Genomic DNA, 18,802 nt, shown 5'->3' on the forward strand with positions numbered 1-18,802 from the left:
GAGAGAGAGAGAGGAGGGGAAGGGAAGGGAAGGGAAAGGGGGATAGGAAGGGCTCTCTCTGTCTCCCGGCGCCGCCTGCCCTTCGGACGAGGCCTCCCCCCTCTCGCCGGGTGGTCGTTGAGGGGAAAGGAAGGGAGGGGAGGTGGGGCTGAAGCGGTCTCCTCGAGGGAGGGAGGGAGAGAGAGAGGAGGGGAAGGGGAAGGGGAAGGGGGGGAACCACCACCTCGGGGAAGGAAGGGCCATGAGCGAGTTCCGGATCCACCACGACGTGAACGAGCTGCTGCGGGTCCTGCGGGTCCGGGGCGGGGTCGGGGGCGTCGGCGAGGGGGGCGCCGAGGGCTACATCGAGCTCCTCCAGCGGAACCGCGCCGCCCCCTTCCTGCCCACCACCGCCGCCGCCCTCGGCGCCAAGGCAAGCAAGCCCCCCACCCCCGGGAGGGGAGGGGAGGGGAAGGGGAAGGGGGGGAGGGAGGGAGAGAAGGGGGTGGTCGTCGTCCCCCCACCCCTTATATACACACACAAGGCTCAGCAGTGGCGCAGCATCCCCGCCCCGGGAGGGGAGCCCCTCCCTTCCCTCTCTCTCGCCCCCCCCCGTGTCCGTGTGAAGGCGTGACTCGCGTGTCCTCCTCTTCCCCCGCCCCGCCCTCGCAGGTGAAGCTGGCCGAGTTCTCGCGGACCCCCGAGGACTTCCTGACCAAGTACGAGGAGCTGAAGGCCAAGAACACGCGGCACCTCGACCCCCTCGTCTACCTGCTGGCCAAGCTCGCTGAGGACAAGGAGGTCCGGGGGGGGGCAGGGGGGGCAAAGGGGATGGTGGGGGAGACGCCTGGGGTTGGGGAGGGGACGATGACGACCCTACCTCCACCCCCACCCCCCGCTGGACTTCCCTCCAGGGAGGGGAGGGGAGGGGACTCCCCACCCCCTCGCCCCCCAAAGAGGATGCCTGGGCCAAAGGGGTCCCCTGCCCTGCAACCCCCAGCACAGCCACAGTGGAGGAGAAAAGAGCCCCAGGGAGGAGGAAGAGTTGGCGCTTCCTTTACTCTAGGAGGGGAGGAACGAGAGGTTGCCCACCCAGTCCTCTGGCACATTCCCCCCCCCACGTTGGATCCCCAGATGTTCTTGGAGGGCTACTCCCAGAAGCCTTCCTTCCCGGCACCCCTTCTGGCAGAGCCTCCCTCCCTCCCTGGGCTGCTGCTGCCTCCCCTCCCCTCGTAGCCCTTTCTCTGGAGATGACCCAGGATCTCAACCAGGGCACTTCAGCTCACATCGGCACCCTCCTAGGCAGAGGGCCTCCCGGAAGCCAGAGGCCCTTCTCCTGGGGCCCTCCAGGGCCGTCTAAGCTCGCTGAAGAGAAAGCATGGCTGGGGGAAGAATCCAAGCGCAGCCAAGCAGGGAAGCAGATCACCAGCCCAGAGGCTGTGAGCATCCAGATGGCAGGCTGTATTCAAAAGGCATCCCTTCTCACCACCACCACCACCCCGAGAGGGAGGAAGGATAACATTCCAGGTGATGTGAGCCCCGGGTTTGTAAGGGCTGTTTTCTCTTTGGGACTCCCTCAGACCCTTCAGTACTTGCAACAGAATGCCAAGGAAAGGGCAGAACTGGCCGCAGCCAATCCCGTGTCGAGCGGCGTTGGCGTCACCACCCTCTCCATCTCTTCAGCCTCCCCCAAAATGACCGTTCAGGAGCTGGAAGAATTACGGAAGCAGCTGGGCACGGTCACGACCACCTCTGGCATGCAGCAGGTAAGCCTCTCCCCCCCCTTCAACTCCTCCCCAGTTTTTGCTGTGAGTTATCACAACGCAGGGGGACAGGCTCGGTGGGGGAGAGGAGCCTTGGCCCTCCCAGAACCCTCCAGTCCATCTCGATGAGTTGGATCTTTTTGCTTTAGACTGAGGGCGGCCAATACGTGGGTGATGGGTAAGAAGAGAGAAGTCGTCCAGAAGGAGCACCGACAGAGAATTTGCTCTCTTTCAGAGCGGTAAAGAAAGCAGACAGAAAAGTGGCCTCAGTGCTGTTGTGAGAAACTTTCTGGAGGTGACACAGACGCCTGTAGGCTGCATCTCTTTGGTTTCCCTGGAAAATCTCTCTCACGCACACACATGCACATACCCACACAGAGAGAAGAGTGGCTTCCTTTCCCCTTTGGGGACATTGCCCGGAACCTGTCTCTGGTGGATTAGGGTGTCTGGGAGCCTTCAAGGCAAACGGAGACATGCCGTGTGCACTTTCTTCCTCCTTTTGGCTATTATGTGTCGTGTTTGCTATTCTTTACAGTCAGACTCTTCTCGGTTTCAGACGGCTCCTACTTGGGACGGCAGTTCTTGCCAAACAACCTTGGCTGTTGTTTCTTTAGAGGAGGATTTGGTGCAGGGACCAGGAATCGTTCTTTATTCTCTGGGAAACATCCCTCCTGATGTAGGAAAGGTTGTTTGTTGTGTCCTTGCGGGTTTGTACTGTATCTTGCTCATGGCAGATTGTTTGTTTTTCTTTTCGGTTTTGGCAGCCTCTTGAACTTGTGCGAAAGGCTCTCAGAGAGAAGCAGAATAAGAAGAATTTTGGGCAGCCGATTCCAACCTTTCCTGCCTGGGTGTACGAGAGGCCGGCTCTGGTTGGGGATTTTCTCACCGGCTCCAGTTTGAGCACAGATACCATCGTGCCTATAGGTGGGTGTGATGGGAGGAGGAGGAGGAGGAGGAGGGAAGGTGGTCTGGTTCCAGTCTTCTCTGAAGCCAAGCAGCAGCCAGTCCCCACCTCACTTCTGGGCTTTTCCTCAGCAGTGAATGGTGGTGCTCGTGAGCGAGTGAGCAACGCGTGCATCTTTGCCATGTGTCTCTGTAGCTCAGAGAATGCTGGGTGAACAGACGCAAGCATTCACACTCCTGCAAGCTGCTACTCTGATCTGTGCAGGCAGTAGAAAGGCGTGGTCTTCCTGTTGTTCCATTTTATTTTAATGGCTCTGAAATTCCTTCTTCCGGCCCTCCCGATATGAACTCCACCCCTCCAACATTGTTCTCTCTTGGAAGAACTGGCCCCACATGCTGTCGTGTCCGTGTGGTTTTCTTGGGGGTTTCCCCATCTACAGGAACGTTACCGTTGGCGGCCCAAGAGTCTGCAGTGGTGGAGGACTTGTTGTATGTTTTGATTGGAGTGGACGGCAGATATATCACAGCCCAGCCGCTTGTGGGCCGAGAGAACCGGACCTTTTTAGTCGACCCCAACCTGGATATGTCAGTGAAAGAGCTGGTCACTAGGATCCTTCCAGTTGCTGCAAGTTACTCCATCGTAACCAGGTACCAGCTGTTGCTTTGAGGTTTCCCTCAAAGGGAGGCAACGGGGCCTGCTGATGTCATTTGCCCCCCCTCCGGGGCCTTGGGATGGGTGGCTAAGCTCTCCCCTGCCCAGAGACTCTGCAGCCAGAGCGATGGGGCTCCCTCAAGGGCCGCCCTGCTGCTTCTGGCTTCTTAGAGACGGGTAAGCGTACTAGTGGATAATAGGGTTCTCCTTTCGGTTTCTGTGTGGTTTCTGAATGTGGCTGTTCCTCCTTCTCCTCCTGGCACTTGCAGAGAAAGCATCACTTTGTGTGTGTGTGTGTGTGTGTGTGTGTGTGTTGGGGGGTTGTCTTCTCTTTCCTTTCTGAGCTGCATTAACAGCTCATGGGATCCCTTTCCCACTTTTCCATCTGCTTCGTAAGTGCCTCTGTGTCCCCAAAGATGGAACTTTTTAGAGCAGCATCAGTGGGAGAGATAGCACAAGATCCTTTTGAGTGGATGGCTGTTCTCATAACCTCTAGCTATTGGCCACCCTGTTGTGACTGGTGGAAGCTGATCTCCAAGACGGGATGGGTTAGCTTTTCTGCTTTCCTCCCCACCCACCCTGTGGAGCCGTTCTCAGTGTGTCTCTTGTGTGCAGGTTCATAGAGGAGAAGTCTTCTTTTGAGTACGGGCAGGTGAATCACGCTTTGGCGGCAGCCATGAGGACCCTCATCAAGGAGTACATGATTCTCGTCACTCAGCTGGAGCACCTCCAGCGCCAGGGCCTCTTGTCCCTGCAGAAGCTCTGGTTCTACATCCAGCCCACCATGCGGACTATGGAGATACTAGCGTCCCTCGGTGAGAAAGCCCTGTCTAGTTCTGACTCCTGGCGCATCTGCAGGCAGTCCCCGAGTGCGGACTGGGAACGTTTTTTTCAGCCTGCGCATTTCTTTGGCTTCTTTTTCTCTAAAGCCAAATCTTCCCCCACTCTTTTAATTTTATTTGTTAGCTTTAAACATTCGATGAGCAAAGCAGACTGCTTGCCTTTGAAACAGAGCCACAGCTCTTAATTGGCACAGTAGGTTGTCTGGCCATCTTGGCAAGGTGAGGTTCTGTTCGGCCTCGGCTCTGCCTGCAGAATCCTTTATGGTGGGTTCAAAAGGAACCCAAGTTTGTTTTTCAGACCACACTTCACAAGGGTTCCTGGGAGCCAGGCTCCACTTTTGCCATGGCAGGGACTTCCTGAGTCCAGTGAGCCACCTTCTTATAGCAGCTCTGGTTCCCGAGCTGAGAGTCCCAGTTCCCAAGTACCAGCAGGGGCGGTGTTCATCCTCCACTGTTCTAACAGTGGGGACTCGCAGGAGAATTCCCCCCCCCCCCCTTGGAGATGGCAGCTAGAGAAGGGAGTGTCTGCCTGGGGGTGCTGCTGCTTCAGCGGATGACGGGAGGTAAATTCTGTCCTAGGGAAGTTATCCGGAGTTTGCCTCTCGTTTCAGCTACTTCTGTTGACAAAGGTGAGTGCACAGGAGGGTCTACCCTCAGCCTGCTCCACGACAAGACGTTCAACTATACAGGGGACAGCCAAGCCCAGGAACTGTGTCTCTACTTGACCAAGGCGGCCAGCGTCCCCTACTTTGAGATCCTGGAGAAGTGGATCTATAGAGGTATCATCAATGATCCCTACAGGTGAGCGGAAGGAGCCCCCTCTCCTCCACATGGTTCTGCCTGTGAGCCAAAGCGAGCTTTGTGACAGAACAACCCAAAGCATCGATAACTGGTCACATCCTGGCATTGCCGGAAAGAGGTACTCCAGAAAATGACCCAGCCCAAGGAGGGGGCTGCCCTTTCTGTCCATTTTCACATGGGCTACGTCGCATGTTTTTCAGGCTGCCTGCATCCACCAGCTCAGGCACCGTTTAATGGCTGAAATCCTAGCCACCACTCCTTCTGCTTGGGAAGGCATGAATGTGAATGAAAATACACTCCCCCCCCCGCAAAAGCAAAACCTACAGCCAAGTATTTTGGAGTTGTTCCTTCTTTACTCTCCCAGCCCGAGCTTTCTTTGTCCTGAGCTGATATTTTAGATTATCCAAGTGTGTTTCTTACTTCCAATTAAACTCTGTGTTCTCACTGGCAACGTATAGTTCGAAGTGACATAGCTTTGTCTGTTATTGATTCTTAGTTGTTCATAAAATACTTAATGAAGGCAAATACACAGGATTTTTATTGGGGAAACGATAGATGAAAGGGGTGAAGGGAAAAGTGGGTTCTAGGAGTGTGGATAATAAAGGTTAAAACAACAGTCAATATAAATAGATTTTTTGTGCTTCTAAACCAAAACTAATTTCTGTACAGACTGTCAGTCTTTCACACACGCACACAGGCACACAAACACGCACAAACCCAAGCCAAATTTCAGTTGAATATCAGGAAAAACTTCCTAACTGTTAGAGCAGTGTGACAGTCGAACCAGTGACCTTGAGCATTGGTGAGTGCTCCAACACCGGAGGCATTCGAGAGAAACTTAGATTGTCACCTGGCAGATCTGCTTTGATTTGGATCCCTCCCTTGACCCAAGGGGGGGGGGGGGGTTGGACTCAATGGCCTTGGAGGCCCCTTCCAACTTCACTGTTCTATGATTCACTCTAGGTTCTATAGGTAGCATTTGCTCGTAATCCCTACCACAGACTGTTTTTCCTGGAAGGCTATAAAGCAAGAAGTCCCCAGCTCTGACTTTCTGTTGTAACCTTCAAGAATCTGAATCTCTTCCTGATTCCGACTCCATGATGCCCCCTCTTACCTGACCCACAAGCCCCACTCCCACAATGTTGCAGTCCTGCTAACCAATCCGCATCCAGTCCTTTGACTGCCAACCACTCGAGCACAACCCTATGCATATGTATACAACGCTGCTCTCATAGAAACCTGCTGCAGGCGATTGTGGATGTAATTTTATGTGAAGGCTCAAAGTGGGCAAAATTGCAACACTTCCTGCTTCTGGTCCCGCCCCCTGGGCTCCTTCCTCACCCGAAACACCCCATCCTGTTTCCATTGTTGCAGTGAATTCATGGTGGAAGAGCATGAGCTCCAGAAGGAAAAGATCCAGGAGGATTACAACGATAAATACTGGGATCAGCGATACACAGTTGTCCAACAGCAGATTCCATCTTTCCTCCAGAAGGTTGCAGACAAGATCCTCAGCACAGGTGAGTAGCTGAGAGTGGACTGAAGAGACCGGCAGCAGGAATCAGCAGAAGCAAAATGCTGGGCGGGGGGGGATTTTTAAAGCCTTCCTTTGAGGCGGTGCCTGAGCATTCCTCGTCTCACTGTGTGTGTGCCTGTTGGCGATGGGGGGGGTGGCTTAAGTGGGAGGGAGGGAGGGAAGCCTTTTGGCCCTGTGGGCGCAAAGGCCAGCTTCTTTTTTTATTTTTATTTTTTTTATTATTTTTCTTAAACTACAACATAAACATAAAATACAAAAAGGTAAAGGTTCCCCTTGACATTTAGTCAGGGGTGTGGTGGCGCTGTGGGTTAAACCGCAGAAGCCTCTGTGCTGTACCAGGGTCAGAAGACCAGCAGTCGTAAGATGGAATCCAAGCGATGGAGTGAACTCCCATTGCTTGTCCCAGCACCTGCCAACCTAGCCATTTGAAAGCATGTAAAATGCAAGTCGATAAATAGGTACCACCTATTAAATGTCAAGGAACTAGATTTGGTGGACAGAGTGCCTGAAGAACTTTGGATAGAGGCTCGTAACATTGTACAGGAGGCAGCAACAAAAACCATCCCAAAGAAAAGGAAATGCAAGAAAGCAAAGTGGCTGTCCAACGAGGCCTTACAAATAGCAGAAAAGAGAAGGGAAACAAAATGCAGGGGAGATAGGGAAAGTTACAGAAAATTGAGTGCAGACTTCCAAAGAACAGCAAGGAGAGACAAGAGGGCCTTCTTAAATGAACAATGCAAAGAAATAGAGGAAAATAACAGAAAACGAAAAACCAGAGATCTGTTCAGGAAAATTGGAGATATTAGAGGAACATTTTGTGCAAAGATGGACATGATAAAAGACAAAAATGGAAGGGACCTAACAGAAGCAGAAGACATCAAGAAGAGGTGGCAAGAATACACAGAGGAATTATATCAGAAAGATTTGGATATCCCAGACAACCCAGATAGTGTGGTTGCTAACCTTGAGCCAGACATCCTGGAGAGAGAAGTCAAGTGGGCCTTAGAAAGCCTGGCTAACAACAAGGCCAGTGGAGGTGATGGCACTCCAGTCGAACTATTTAAAATCTTAAAGGATGATGCTGTTAAGGTGCTACATTCAATATGCCAACAGGTTTGGAAAACTCAACAGTGGCCAGAGGACTGGAAAAGATCAGTCTACATCCCAATCCCAAAGAAGGGCAGTGCCAAAGAATGCTCCAACTACCGGACAATTGCACTCATCTCACACGTCAGCAAGGTTATGCTCAAAATCCTCCAAGGTAGGCTTCAGCAGTATGTGGACCGAGAACTCCCAGAAGTACAAGCTGGATTCCGAAGAGGCAGAGGAACTCGAGACCAAATTGCCAACATGCGCTGGATTATGGAGAAAGCCAGAGAGTTCCAGAAAAACATCTACTTCTGCTTCATTGACTATGCAAAAGCCTTTGATTGTGTGGACCACAGCAAACTATGGCAAGTCCTAAAAGAAATGGGTGTGCTTGACCACCTTATCCATCTCCTGAGAAATCTATATGTGGGACAGGAAGCAACAGTTAGAACTGGATATGGAACAACGGATTGGTTCAAAATTGGGAAAGGAGTACGACAAGGCTGTATATTGTCACCCTGCTTATTTAACTTATATGCAGAATACATCATGCGGAAGGCTGGACTGGAGGAATCCCAAGCTGGAATTAAGATTGCCGGAAGAAATATCAACAACCTCCGATATGCAGATGATACCACTCTGATGGCGGAAAGTGAGGAGGAACTAAAGAACCTTGTAATGAGGGTGAAAGACGAGAGTGCAAAAAACGGTCTGAAACTCAACATCAAAAAAACTATGATCATGGCCACTGGTCCCATCACCTCCTGGGAAATAGAAGGGGAAGATATGGAGGCAGTGACAGATTTTACTTTCTTGGGCTCCATGATCACTGCAGATGGAGACAGCAGCCCCGAAATTAAAAGACACCTGCTTCTTGGGAGGAAAGCAATGACAAACCTTGACAGCATCTTAAAAAGCAGAGACATCACCTTGCCAACGAAAGTCCGAATAGTCAAAGCTATGGTTTTTCCTGTAGTGTTGTATGGAAGTGAGAGCTGGACCATAAAGAAAGCAGACCGCCGAAGAATTGATGCTTTTGAATTGTGGTGCTGGAGGAGACTCTTGAGAGTCCCCTGGACTGCAAAGAGATCAAACCTATCCATTTTGAAGGAAATCAACCCTGAGTGCTCACTGGAAGGACAGATCCTGAAGCTGAGGCTCCAATACTTTGGCCATCTCATGAGAAGAGAAGACTCCCTGGAAAAGCCCCTGATGTTGGGAAAGTGTGAAGGCAAGAGGAGAAGGGGACGACCGAGGATGAGATGGCTGGACAGTGTCTGCGAAGCAACCAACATGAACCTGACACAACTCCGGGAGGCAGTAGAAGACAGGAGGGCCTGGCGTGCTCTGGTCCATGGGGTCACGAAGAGTCGGACACGACTAAACGACTGAACACACACACATTAAATGTCAAGGGGAACCTTTAACTTTACCTGACATCTAGTCCAGTCATGTCCAACTCTAAGGGACGGTGCTTATCTCCGTTACCAAGCCATAGAGCTAGCATTTGTCCGAAGACAGTTTCCGTGGTCACGTGGCCAGTGTGACTAGACACGGAACACCATTACCTTCCCACTGTGGTGGTACCTATTTGTCTACTCGCATTTTAACATGCCTTCAAATGGCTAGGTTGGCAGGAGCTGGGACAAGCAACGGGAGCTCACTCTGCTGTATGGGTTTGATTTCACGACGGCTGGTCTTCTGTGGTTTAACCCCTAGGTTCTTAACCTTTGTTACTTGGATGTTTTTGAACTGCAGCTCCCAGAAACCCCAGCCAGCACAGTTGGTGGTGAAGGCTTCTGGGAGTTGCAGTCCAAAACTCCTGAGTAACCCAAGGTTAAGAACCAGTGGTTTAACCCATAGCACCACCGCATCACTAAAATTCATAAACTAAAATAGAAATCAACTGTGTTTCCCACCAGCCTAGTTGGGACCTCTTGCAGCAATACTTTTCTTCCTCTGTCTTTATTATTATTATTATTATTATTATTATTATTATTATTATTATTATTATTATTATTATTATTATTATTATTATTATTATTTGACTGTTCTCCAGAACTACATTGATTCTTGTTTTGGAGCTTTCCCTTTTCCTCTTGCTAACACATATTCAAGAAATCTGCCTCATATGTCATAGAATTTTTTTTCCCTCTTTCCTTTCTTAACCTTTAAGTTTCAAGTTAACTTATCATTTATACCAGTGTTCCATATTTCATTTTGCAAAGGCCAGCTTCTTTACTGGTGAATCGCTGCCCACCTTCCCTGAAGGAATTCAAGCTGACCTGCCCGTTGGCTCCTCCTCCTCCAGGAGGTCACCCCGAGAGCGAGGGCCAGGCCGAGGTCGTCCAGGCGGCTGCGCATCAGGTCCTGGGTCTCCCTGTCTTAGTCCAGTAGGGAAGCTGCCAAACCCTGTTGGCGGTTGTGCAGACGAACCCGCCGGCCTCAGGGAAAGTGCCGTTTGGGCCACTGCCAGGCCGAGGAGTCGCCTTCTGCCCAGAGGGCTGAACCACCCTTTCCTTTCTTCCAGGGAAGTATTTAAATGTGGTCCGGGAATGTGGCCATGACGTCACCTGCCCCGTGGCCAAAGAGGTCATCTACACCCTGAAGGAGCGGGAATACGTGGAGCAGATCGAGAAGGCCTACAACTACGCGAGCAAAGTCCTGCTGGATTTCCTCTTGGAGGAGAAGGAGCTCGTGGCCCACCTCAGGTGGGCTTGGTGACCGACCCGGAATGATGGGGGGAAAGGGGGGTGTTTTTCTCCAAGGGTGGTTTTGCACACCAGGGTGCCCTTCTTCACTGCCTGATGGAGCTTTTGATTTGCGGTGCTGATTGCTAAAGAACTGAGCCAGTGCTCGGGGGCTCTGGGTTAGGCTGCTGTGGAGATTGGGTGGCTGGGGCAGGTGGGTAGGCGGGCGGGCGGGCGGGAGGGGGGTGCTCTCTGGCATGACACGCCCTGCCTTCCCTTGAAGGCTCTCAGGCCTCTTGGGTGACAGGAAGCCAAGGTGTCTGCAGTTTCTGCTCCTCCCGCCCTGTCCTGCCCTGTCCCGCCTTGCCCTCCCATGTGCGGTGCTTGTGAGGAAGGTCTGTCCAGGGTTGGCCACCATCGGAGGAGGGAAGAGCTCCCTCGTTGGCCGTGCCTCTCGGGTCTCTCAGAAGTGCTGTGTCTGCTGCTTCAGGGTGCCACATTTTAAGAGAAGCATCCACCGTTCTCCTCTTGGAGGCCCTCGGGCGGTTGTGGGGGAGGGCTCCTGTGCCCGCTCCGCCCCTCTGATGCACCCCAGGAAGGCAGCTGCCCTGCAGTGGGGAGGGGAGACCCAGCATCCTAGGCATTTAGCGCTCTGGTATCGAAGGCTGTGAATCACGGGGTGGGGGTGGCGGCAGGGCGTGAGAGAGAGCTCTGTAGGCGGAGGCAGTCCCCCACTTTTTCCAGACATGTCTGAGTTGATGAAGATTACTGGTGTGTTTGTGAACCCAGTCCTTGGTAATTTTCTCAGCGCTCAACGAGCTGACCGTGTTTGGGGCGGGGCTGTTCACAAGCAGGGGGCTGTGTCTGCAAGAAGGCAGCTGGGGTGGTGAGAAGGCCGGAGGCCGATACCATCTGCTGGGGGGAACAGCTGGAAGAACAACGGGGCCTGTTCCTTCAGGGAAGGAAGCCCTTCCTGGCAGGGGCACGGCGGTGGCTCCTCACCTTTTGATGGAGGGCTGCCATGTAGACAGTGGAAGGGGCTCTTTGCCTGCGGCTCTGTTATAGGGCAGGGTGATAACCAAGGCAGGGGGCGGGAGTGGCAGGGAGGGAGGGAAGGAGGGAGGCTGCTTTCTGCCAGTCACCAAGGTGGGTTGGGCTCTGTCTGGCCCCTTCCTGCCTTGTGCCGTTGCCATTCTCTGTTAGAGGCCCAAACTAGCAGCTCTCCTTTGGTTGGCAGGTCAATCAAGCATTACTTCCTGATGGACCAGGGTGACTTTTATGTCCATTTCATGGACCTTACGGAAGAGGAGCTGAAGAAGCCGGTGGACGATATCATTCCCACTCGACTGGAGGCTCTACTTGAGCTGGCGTTGCGGATGAGCACAGCAAACACAGACCCATTCAAAGATGACTTAAAGGTGAGTTGCATTTTAAAACTTTTTTTATTTAAAATATTTTATTCCATCTTTCTTCTTGGAAGGACTCAATATAGCTTCCATCATTAAAAAGACAGTATTTAAAAACTAAAAATAGTTAGTATATAAATATTTTAAAAGAAGTGAACAAGTATACAAATGAGTGAGTTTCATCCAGTCAAAAGAGGGGAGGAAAGTGTTCTGAAGGCCGAAGTAGAAGCGCCCAGGCTTGCTTCTCCGTCATGGAGGGCTAGCGGTAGTTTGTGCACCTCTGCATGTCTTATATCTCAAAAGTGCCAGTGGAAGGAAGCCTGCGCTGGGCTCACTGCCATGGGTGTGGGCAAAGGGGGGACCGGCTGCCTTGAGGCTCTTCAGGGACAGAAATGGAAACTCTCAAAGCCACAACAAATGATAGTGTCAGTATAGACTTATAGAAACACCCAACTGCCAAGCTGAACTCTGCAACTCCTAAAACCTGTCTGACATTTGTTTCAGATGTTCCCAACCCGCATAACGAGCGATTCATTTAACAACGAATCTGCATAGCGATGAGGTTTTTGCGATCGAAAAAGCAATCACATAACGATGTTTTAAATGGGTAAACATTGCTTTGCGATGATCGGTAAGCGCTTCGCTTACCGATTATCGCATAACGATGTTTAAAAAGCTGATTGGCAGTTCCAAAATGGCCGCCGGAAAAAATGGCTGCCCGCAGCGTTTTCGCACCCTTTCCTCACTTACCGGGCAGCGAAAATGGCGGCCGCATGGAGGATTTTCGCTTTAAGGTGAGTTTTTTCCCCATAGGAACGCATTAAATGTGTTTTAATGCGTTCCTATGGGGATTTTTGCCCCGCATAGCGACGAATCTGTATAGCGATGATTTTTTTGGAACAGATTATCGTTGCTATGCAGGGCACCACTGTATTCTCTACTTGGAAAACCCTGAAAAGGATCTCCGTAAATCTGAATTGACTTGTCAACACATTTCTTAAAAAGTGTTGGAACTTTTTGTGTTAGCTGCTTGGGAGAAAGGGAAGATGTACATCTTTTGTATTTCTTCAGTGGATAATTTCACTTATTACCATAAATTACAGGGTTGAATGGTTCCCCTTTTGCAGCCAGAGTGATGAAGAGTCTGGTGGAGCTGTAAAGGCCTGCACATTTTATTCTACCTGAGCTTTTGTGGAGTGCAGGCTGTGTGACCTGGCACTTCAGCAATCTGGTTGGCGCAAGAGGAAAAGCAGCAGTCCTTTGACAGAGTCCCCAGCTGCCCCTTTGGCCTCCAGTTGTGTTGCAGAAATCCAACTGGGGCGATCTTTTTATGGCCCCCCACTTGAATGTATTGAACTCTGCATGGAGAAGACCAGGATTAGGGAAGGCCAACCATCCGGTCAAGAAGGGCAAAACCTCAGAGCCCAAGGAGTGACCGAATCGGGGCGGCCAACCGTCTCTGTGCCCTCTTTCGTACAGGATCTTCAGTGCCGCTGTCTTGCAGACCCCTCCTCAGAGCCCAGTGTAAGGCGCCCTTTACTGACTTCGAAATGGCACCACTTCTTCCCATGTGAAAGTTGCCCCAGTTGGGTTTTTTAAAAGCTTTTTGTGGTCATTTCTTTCGACTCCTGGACTCTTAGCTGGCTAGTGATTTGTGGCCCCACAGACTGACTGCCAGGCCTCTCTCACCTTGCAGGCTGTCCTCTTTCCTCTCATTGTCTCTTTGCAGATTGACCTGATGCCTCATGACCTCATCACGCAGCTCTTGCGGGTTCTGGCCATTGAAACGAAGCAAGAGAAGGCGATCATCAATGCGGATCCCACAGAGCTGTCTCTCAGTGGCCTGGAAGCCTTTTCCTTTGATTACATCGTGAAGTGGCCCCTTTCTCTCATCATCAACAGGTAAGCAGAAGGCAAGGAGAGGGCTCTCGCCCGAACCCATTCACACATGATAGCCATGTTGAAATATTTGAAGGGATGTCATGTCGAGGAAGGGACAGGTTTGTTTTCCAGGGCTTCAGACACTAGAACAAGGAGCAATGGTTTCAAACTATGGGAGAAGAAATTCCACCTGAATATCAGGAAGAATGTCCAGATGGTCAGAGCTGCCTGGCAGTGGAATATCCTGCCTCGGAGGGGGGATGGAGCGTCCTCCTTTGGAGGTTTTTAAGCAGAGGCTGGATGGCCATCGGTCAAGAGTGCTTTGATGGAGTTACTGCATTTGGGGGGGGGGTTGGACTCGATGGCCTCTGGTCTCTTCTGAGTCTGTGGTTCTATGATTGCTGTCTGTGTCATAATGGATTCCACAGCTGTTAAGCAGTCCTAGCAGCCAGTTGCAGGATTTCTGCGCAACCCTGGCGGAACACCATCTCCTGAGCCTCTGTCCTGGGCGGTATACAGAGATCGCCACCCTGCCTTCTCCAGCTCAAAGCCACCGAGAACAGGCAGCCCATGCCCAGCTACGCCCAACCCTAACCCTCTGCAGCAGCAGCAGCCACCCTCTGGGATCCAGCCACTCTGCACTGCTCTCCTTGTGTCTGACTTTCAGGAAGGCCTTGACGCGCTACCAGATGCTCTTCCGGCACATGTTCTATTGCAAGCACGTGGAGCGCCAGCTGTGCAACGTCTGGATCAGCAGCAAGGCGGCCAAGCAGAGCTCGTTGCACTCTTCGAAATGGTGGGTGAGGAGACAGGCCGGCAGGAGGCAGCTCTCCAGCCCAGCCCCCTCTTCCCGGGCCCTTGGTATGTGGGGTGGGGGGGGGAAGGGTTGAGGCCAAAGTCACGATTGGGTCAGTGTTTGCTCAGCCCTTTCCTCTCCCTGGTAAACCAGCTCACAGACCAAGAGGCCCTTCAGTCCGTGGGGAGGGTTACGAAGAAAAAAACTCCTTTGGCAGCCCCCCTCTGATCCAGCCGTGGGCCCACGGAGCTCAGCCTGGACAGCACTGACAGGCAGGCAGCCTGCCTGCCTCTCCAAGGGGTTTGTGAGGGTGTCCTGCCCACCCTCTCCTGGAGAGGCTGCTTGGGGAGGGGGGCCTGGACCGTCCATGTGTGTGTGTATGCAACCGGTCCTCTCTTGCCAAGCTCTTCTGTAGCAGTTGTGCTGGCCACGTGGGTCCCCAAAAACTCCTTCAGCGGAGAAGAGTTTGCTGTCCTTTCTGTAGATGCTTCCCTCCTGCTGTGCCGGCCCCACTCCTCCCTTCCTGCTCTGCTGGGCTGCCAGCTCCCCCCCCCCCGTTCTGCTGCCGCCTGGGGTCCCTTCTGTGGCACCCCAGGTCCACCACCTGCCTTTGGAACAGAGAACACATTTCTTCCTAGGCCACATCCTCGGGGGCCGCAGCGGCTCGGGGCCCAGTGGCGCCAGCCTCCCCCAGTGTCCTGCACCTTGAGTGGGCCAGTGTGTTGGGGGCCCTGCTGGCTCGCTTGGTGGCCAGGAGGGCTGTGAGGGCTTGCAAAGCGGTCGCCTGCCTGCCAGCCCCTTTCCTTTCATGTCAGGGAACACCCAGGGCTCCTGGAGAGCACCAGGGGGCCTTTGCCCAGCTCCCGGCTGCTGCCCAGAGGGGCCAGGTCTAGGGCCAGGGCCACTGCCTTTGAGGGGGAACTAAACCTCTCCTGGGGTTCACTGTCCTTTTGCTCTCCCACTCCCCACACCTGCTGTCCCTTAGGTTTGCGGGGGCTTTCACTCTCCGCCAGAGGATGCTGAACTTTGTGCAGAACATCCAGTACTACATGATGTTTGAAGTGATGGAGCCCACCTGGCACCTGCTGGAGAAGAATCTCAAATCGGTCAGTGGGAGGCCTGCCGCCCTGGCAGGGGCTGTGGATCCCGGGCGTGTTTGTGTGCCCCCCCCCTCGGTGGCCTTGGAGTGCCAAGCAACAAGATTGGGGCAAGGGGGGGGGCAGAGTGCTGCTTCTGTGCCCTTTTCCTGCCTCCTCTTTGACCGCTGGGGTAGCTGAGGATTTCCCCTGGGGAAGGACAGGCCGGTTGGTGGGACTTCCTCCTTGCACCCTGAAGGGCCCCAGGTAGCCAAGCGGCCAGAGCCTCACTTCCTGGGTGCCACCAGCCCAGAAGCGGCTGCCTGGTCTGCTTTTAAGAACATTTAGGGGGTCTGTGCTCTGCTTCTCTTTCTGTTGGAGAGGATGAAGGGCGTGTTCTCTGGGAAGCAGCTTTGGGTCTCGTGGGTGCTCTTCAGCCTCTGAACGGAGAGCCCTGGTTCTCCCCTCGTCCTTGGTGTGGTTATGACCCGGGAGTCCAGTGTTTCGGCTCTTGTTTCCCCAACTGATTTCCAGTCTGCCTGAAGGTCTGCTCCTGTGCTTGTTGTTCAGAAAGAGGTCTGGAAAAGGGTGGAGGGGGCTTTCCCCTCTGTATTCATGCCTCCCCCCTTGTTTCAGTACAAAGCAACAAAGCATGCTAGTAAAATGCATTAGAGGCTAGAAAGCAGAGGGGCTCTTGGTTTCCGTGCTGGATGCCTGCCAAGCCAGCTGCTGATTCCTCTTTTGCCAGCATAGGCTCTTCTGCCAGTTTTCAGAGGAAGATGCTGTCCTGCATCTAAAAACTGTGCTCACAACCTGGGGTTCAAATCCCAGGTAGCCGGCTCAAGGTTGACTCAGCCTTCCATCCTTCCGAGGTCGGTAAAATGAGTATCCAGCTTGCTGGGGGGGGGCAATGTGTAGCCTGTATAATTAAAATTGTAAACCGCCCGGAGAGTGCTTGTAGCGCTATGGGGCGGTATATAAGTCCAATAATAAATAAATAAATAAATAAATAAATAAATAAATAAATAAATAAATAAATAAATAAAACAGTAATCACTAGAGCTGACTGCTCCTCCATGCATGTTCCCTTGGATGAGTGGTTTGGAAGGTTAAAAAAACTCAAAATAGAATATAAAAGTGAACAGTGAAAATGAGGGTGGGAGAGAACCTTTTTCCTCTATTGGAGGAAAATAGACGTACAAAGCAGCTCCGATGGGCAAAGGCATTATTTTTAAGGTGTCAGGTACATGTTGCTTGAAGGCCTGGAAATAAAAAAGGGTCTCCAGCTGGTGCCAGGACATGGGCAGGTAACCTGGCATCCCCAGACTGGTACTACCCACTCGGTACTCTGGAAGCCCTTGGCGTGTAGTCTCTGCGTGCCTCACTCCACGTATCTGGAGCTGCCTTCTCAGTGAGCAAGGAGAGAAAGGCCTTTTAAGGTGGCCTTTTGGGGGGGGCGTATTTTAACACAAAGGAAGGGTTCTTAGCAGCCTGTGGATGCCTTGGTGTCTGGTTTGCATCCTCCTGTCAGCAGAGATTAGAGCAGGCGGATCCCCAGGACCCCCTCTGACCCATGGGCCAGGGTGGGGCTCACGGCCTGCTGTGTCCTTGTCCAGGCCTCCAACATTGACGACGTCTTGAGTCATCACACCAGCTTCCTGGACAACTGCTTGAAGGACTGCATGCTCACCAACCCGGAGCTGCTGAAGATCTTCTCCAAAATGATGTCTGTTTGTGTCATGTTCACCAACTGTATGCAGGTAGGGCTCCCCATCTGTGCCAAAGGCTCGTGGCACGGAGGCTGCCACGACACCCACAACCCTCAAGAGGAACTGGGGTTAGGGTAGCTGGAGTGCTCATCGCCACTGTTTTCCTCCACCTGTTTTCCTGCCAGCGATTCTCTCACAGCATGAAGCTGGATAATGAACTGGGACGGTTGACAGTGGAGCACGGGACCATGAGGGGCCCCCCCACAGAGCAGGAGCTGGAGGAGGAATCCACGCGGAAGCTTCTGGCTAGTAAGGTGGGTGGGGAGCAAACAGATCCCACCTCCCATTCCTTGTCGGACTCGCGGGCAGGAAGCTTGTCGCCAGCTACTTGGGTCTCACGTGGTCACATGCTGGGGAGAGGGGTGTGTGTTTTTCTCGTACAGCAGGACAAATAAGAGGGCGCTTCCCTTCCCAAGGGTGAGCTGCTTGGGCCTTCCCAGGGCCTCTGTGCTCTCTCTCCACCTCCTTTTCTTCGAAAAACACCCCGGATGTGAAACCTTGCCCAAGACCGTGTGAGCAGCTACTGGCTTTCACTCTGCAGCTGGGAGAGAAACTCCCCTGTTCTTCTCTCTCGGGAACTGTGGTGGAGGTTGGGGAACAAGCTGTTTACTCCCTCTGTATTTTGGCTGTGCAGCTCTTAGCAGAGCATGCAGACTCCCTGCAGGTAACCTCTGGCTTTGAGGCAACAATCAACAAGTTTGACAGCAATTTCTCAGCCCATCTCCTGGACCTTCTGGATAAGCTGAGCATCTACAGCACCAATGACTGTGAGCACAGCATGATCAACATCATCTACAGGTGAGTGGAGAAGCACAGCGGCTGCTGTGGAACGGTCAGGGATAGCCACCTGCGGCCAGGGATAGCCACCTGAGGCTACAAATCACACAGGCTCCCTCCAGGAACTGGCGGTGGAGGAGGATCATTGGGAGAGGGTTGCCATGCCTCTGATGCACAGCTGTGGGAATTGGGGAATCCCATACAAGATGGGTCTTTTGGTTTGATGCAGGGCCAGGCCCACGTGCTCTTCACTGGGGATGTTTCCACCAGTAAATTTGGCCCTCCCTTCACTCCTAGGTTGGACTTCAACGGCTTCTACACAGAGCGGCTGGAGCACATGTCTGCGGAGCGGAGCCGGAAAGCCATCGCGCAGGCGGCTCCTCCTGGCCCCAGGGCTGTGTTGGCTACATAGGGAGCGACGTGATTCCCCTTTTCCCAAGGGTCCTCCTTGGGGGGGTGGGGGTTCCAACGGGAGCTCTATGTAAATATGCGCTTGTGTAGTGTGGGCTTGTCACTCCACCATGGAGATGCCAAGCGTGTCTGTGGTGGCAGTTGTGTTTGTGAGGGCTATGTGGTTTTGAAGGTATCCTCTTTTTAAGAAAATACAACTTTAACTTAAAATGTGTAATTCACTATTTTATGTAAAAATAAAATGAATTTACAGGTGGTTTCTGTGGTCTTTCTTTTTAAAAAGAGGCTAGTTTCTTCCTATTTATTTGTTAAATTTATATCATGCCCATGTAGTGGCAAGAGCTAACACAAGTAACACCCACTCACCAGCAGAATTTATCCAAATCATAAGAAACAGGGGAAAGGACTTCCAAAGGCAACAGCAACCTAA

At 52.5% G+C, this 18,802-nt stretch overlaps 1 protein-coding gene across 2 annotated transcripts; it reads left to right on the forward strand.

The window, feature by feature from the left end:
- Positions 1-211: 211 nt before the first annotated feature.
- Positions 212-18,628, forward strand: TUBGCP2 (tubulin gamma complex component 2). 2 transcript variants are annotated; one of them, XM_072986984.2, is made up of 18 exons: positions 212-412; positions 652-780; positions 1,560-1,745; positions 1,978-2,052; positions 2,507-2,666; positions 3,086-3,293; positions 3,913-4,112; positions 4,751-4,940; positions 6,315-6,460; positions 10,097-10,277; positions 11,494-11,674; positions 13,392-13,564; positions 14,211-14,339; positions 15,325-15,445; positions 17,032-17,175; positions 17,310-17,438; positions 17,819-17,982; positions 18,259-18,628. In XM_072986984.2, the coding sequence occupies exons 1-18, from the start codon at positions 242-244 to the stop codon at positions 18,371-18,373; spliced, it is 2,802 nt and encodes a 933-aa protein (XP_072843085.2). In that variant the 5' UTR covers positions 212-241; the 3' UTR covers positions 18,374-18,628. The 2 variants fall into 2 exon arrangements, with proteins under 2 accessions (XP_072843085.2, XP_072843086.2); XM_072986985.2 differs by lacking the exon at positions 1,978-2,052 and having other exon boundaries at positions 213-412.
- The last annotated feature ends 174 nt before the right edge of the window (positions 18,629-18,802 follow it).

The sequence above is a fragment of the Pogona vitticeps genome, chromosome 1 (genome assembly GCF_051106095.1).
Source record: "Pogona vitticeps strain Pit_001003342236 chromosome 1, PviZW2.1, whole genome shotgun sequence".
NCBI classification, from domain to species: Eukaryota; Metazoa; Chordata; class Lepidosauria; order Squamata; family Agamidae; genus Pogona; species Pogona vitticeps.

Bases quoted from the DNA above. Each gene is read 5' to 3' on its own strand.
- TUBGCP2 (XM_072986984.2), top strand. From the start codon at position 242: ATGAGCGAGTTCCGGATCCACCACGACGTGAACGAGCTGCTGCGGGTC. The intron at 781-1,559 runs GTCCGGGGGGGG...GGACTCCCTCAG, and splicing joins AGCTCGCTGAGGACAAGGAG to ACCCTTCAGTACTTGCAACA. The intron at 13,565-14,210 runs GTAAGCAGAAGG...TCTGACTTTCAG, and splicing joins CTTTCTCTCATCATCAACAG to GAAGGCCTTGACGCGCTACC.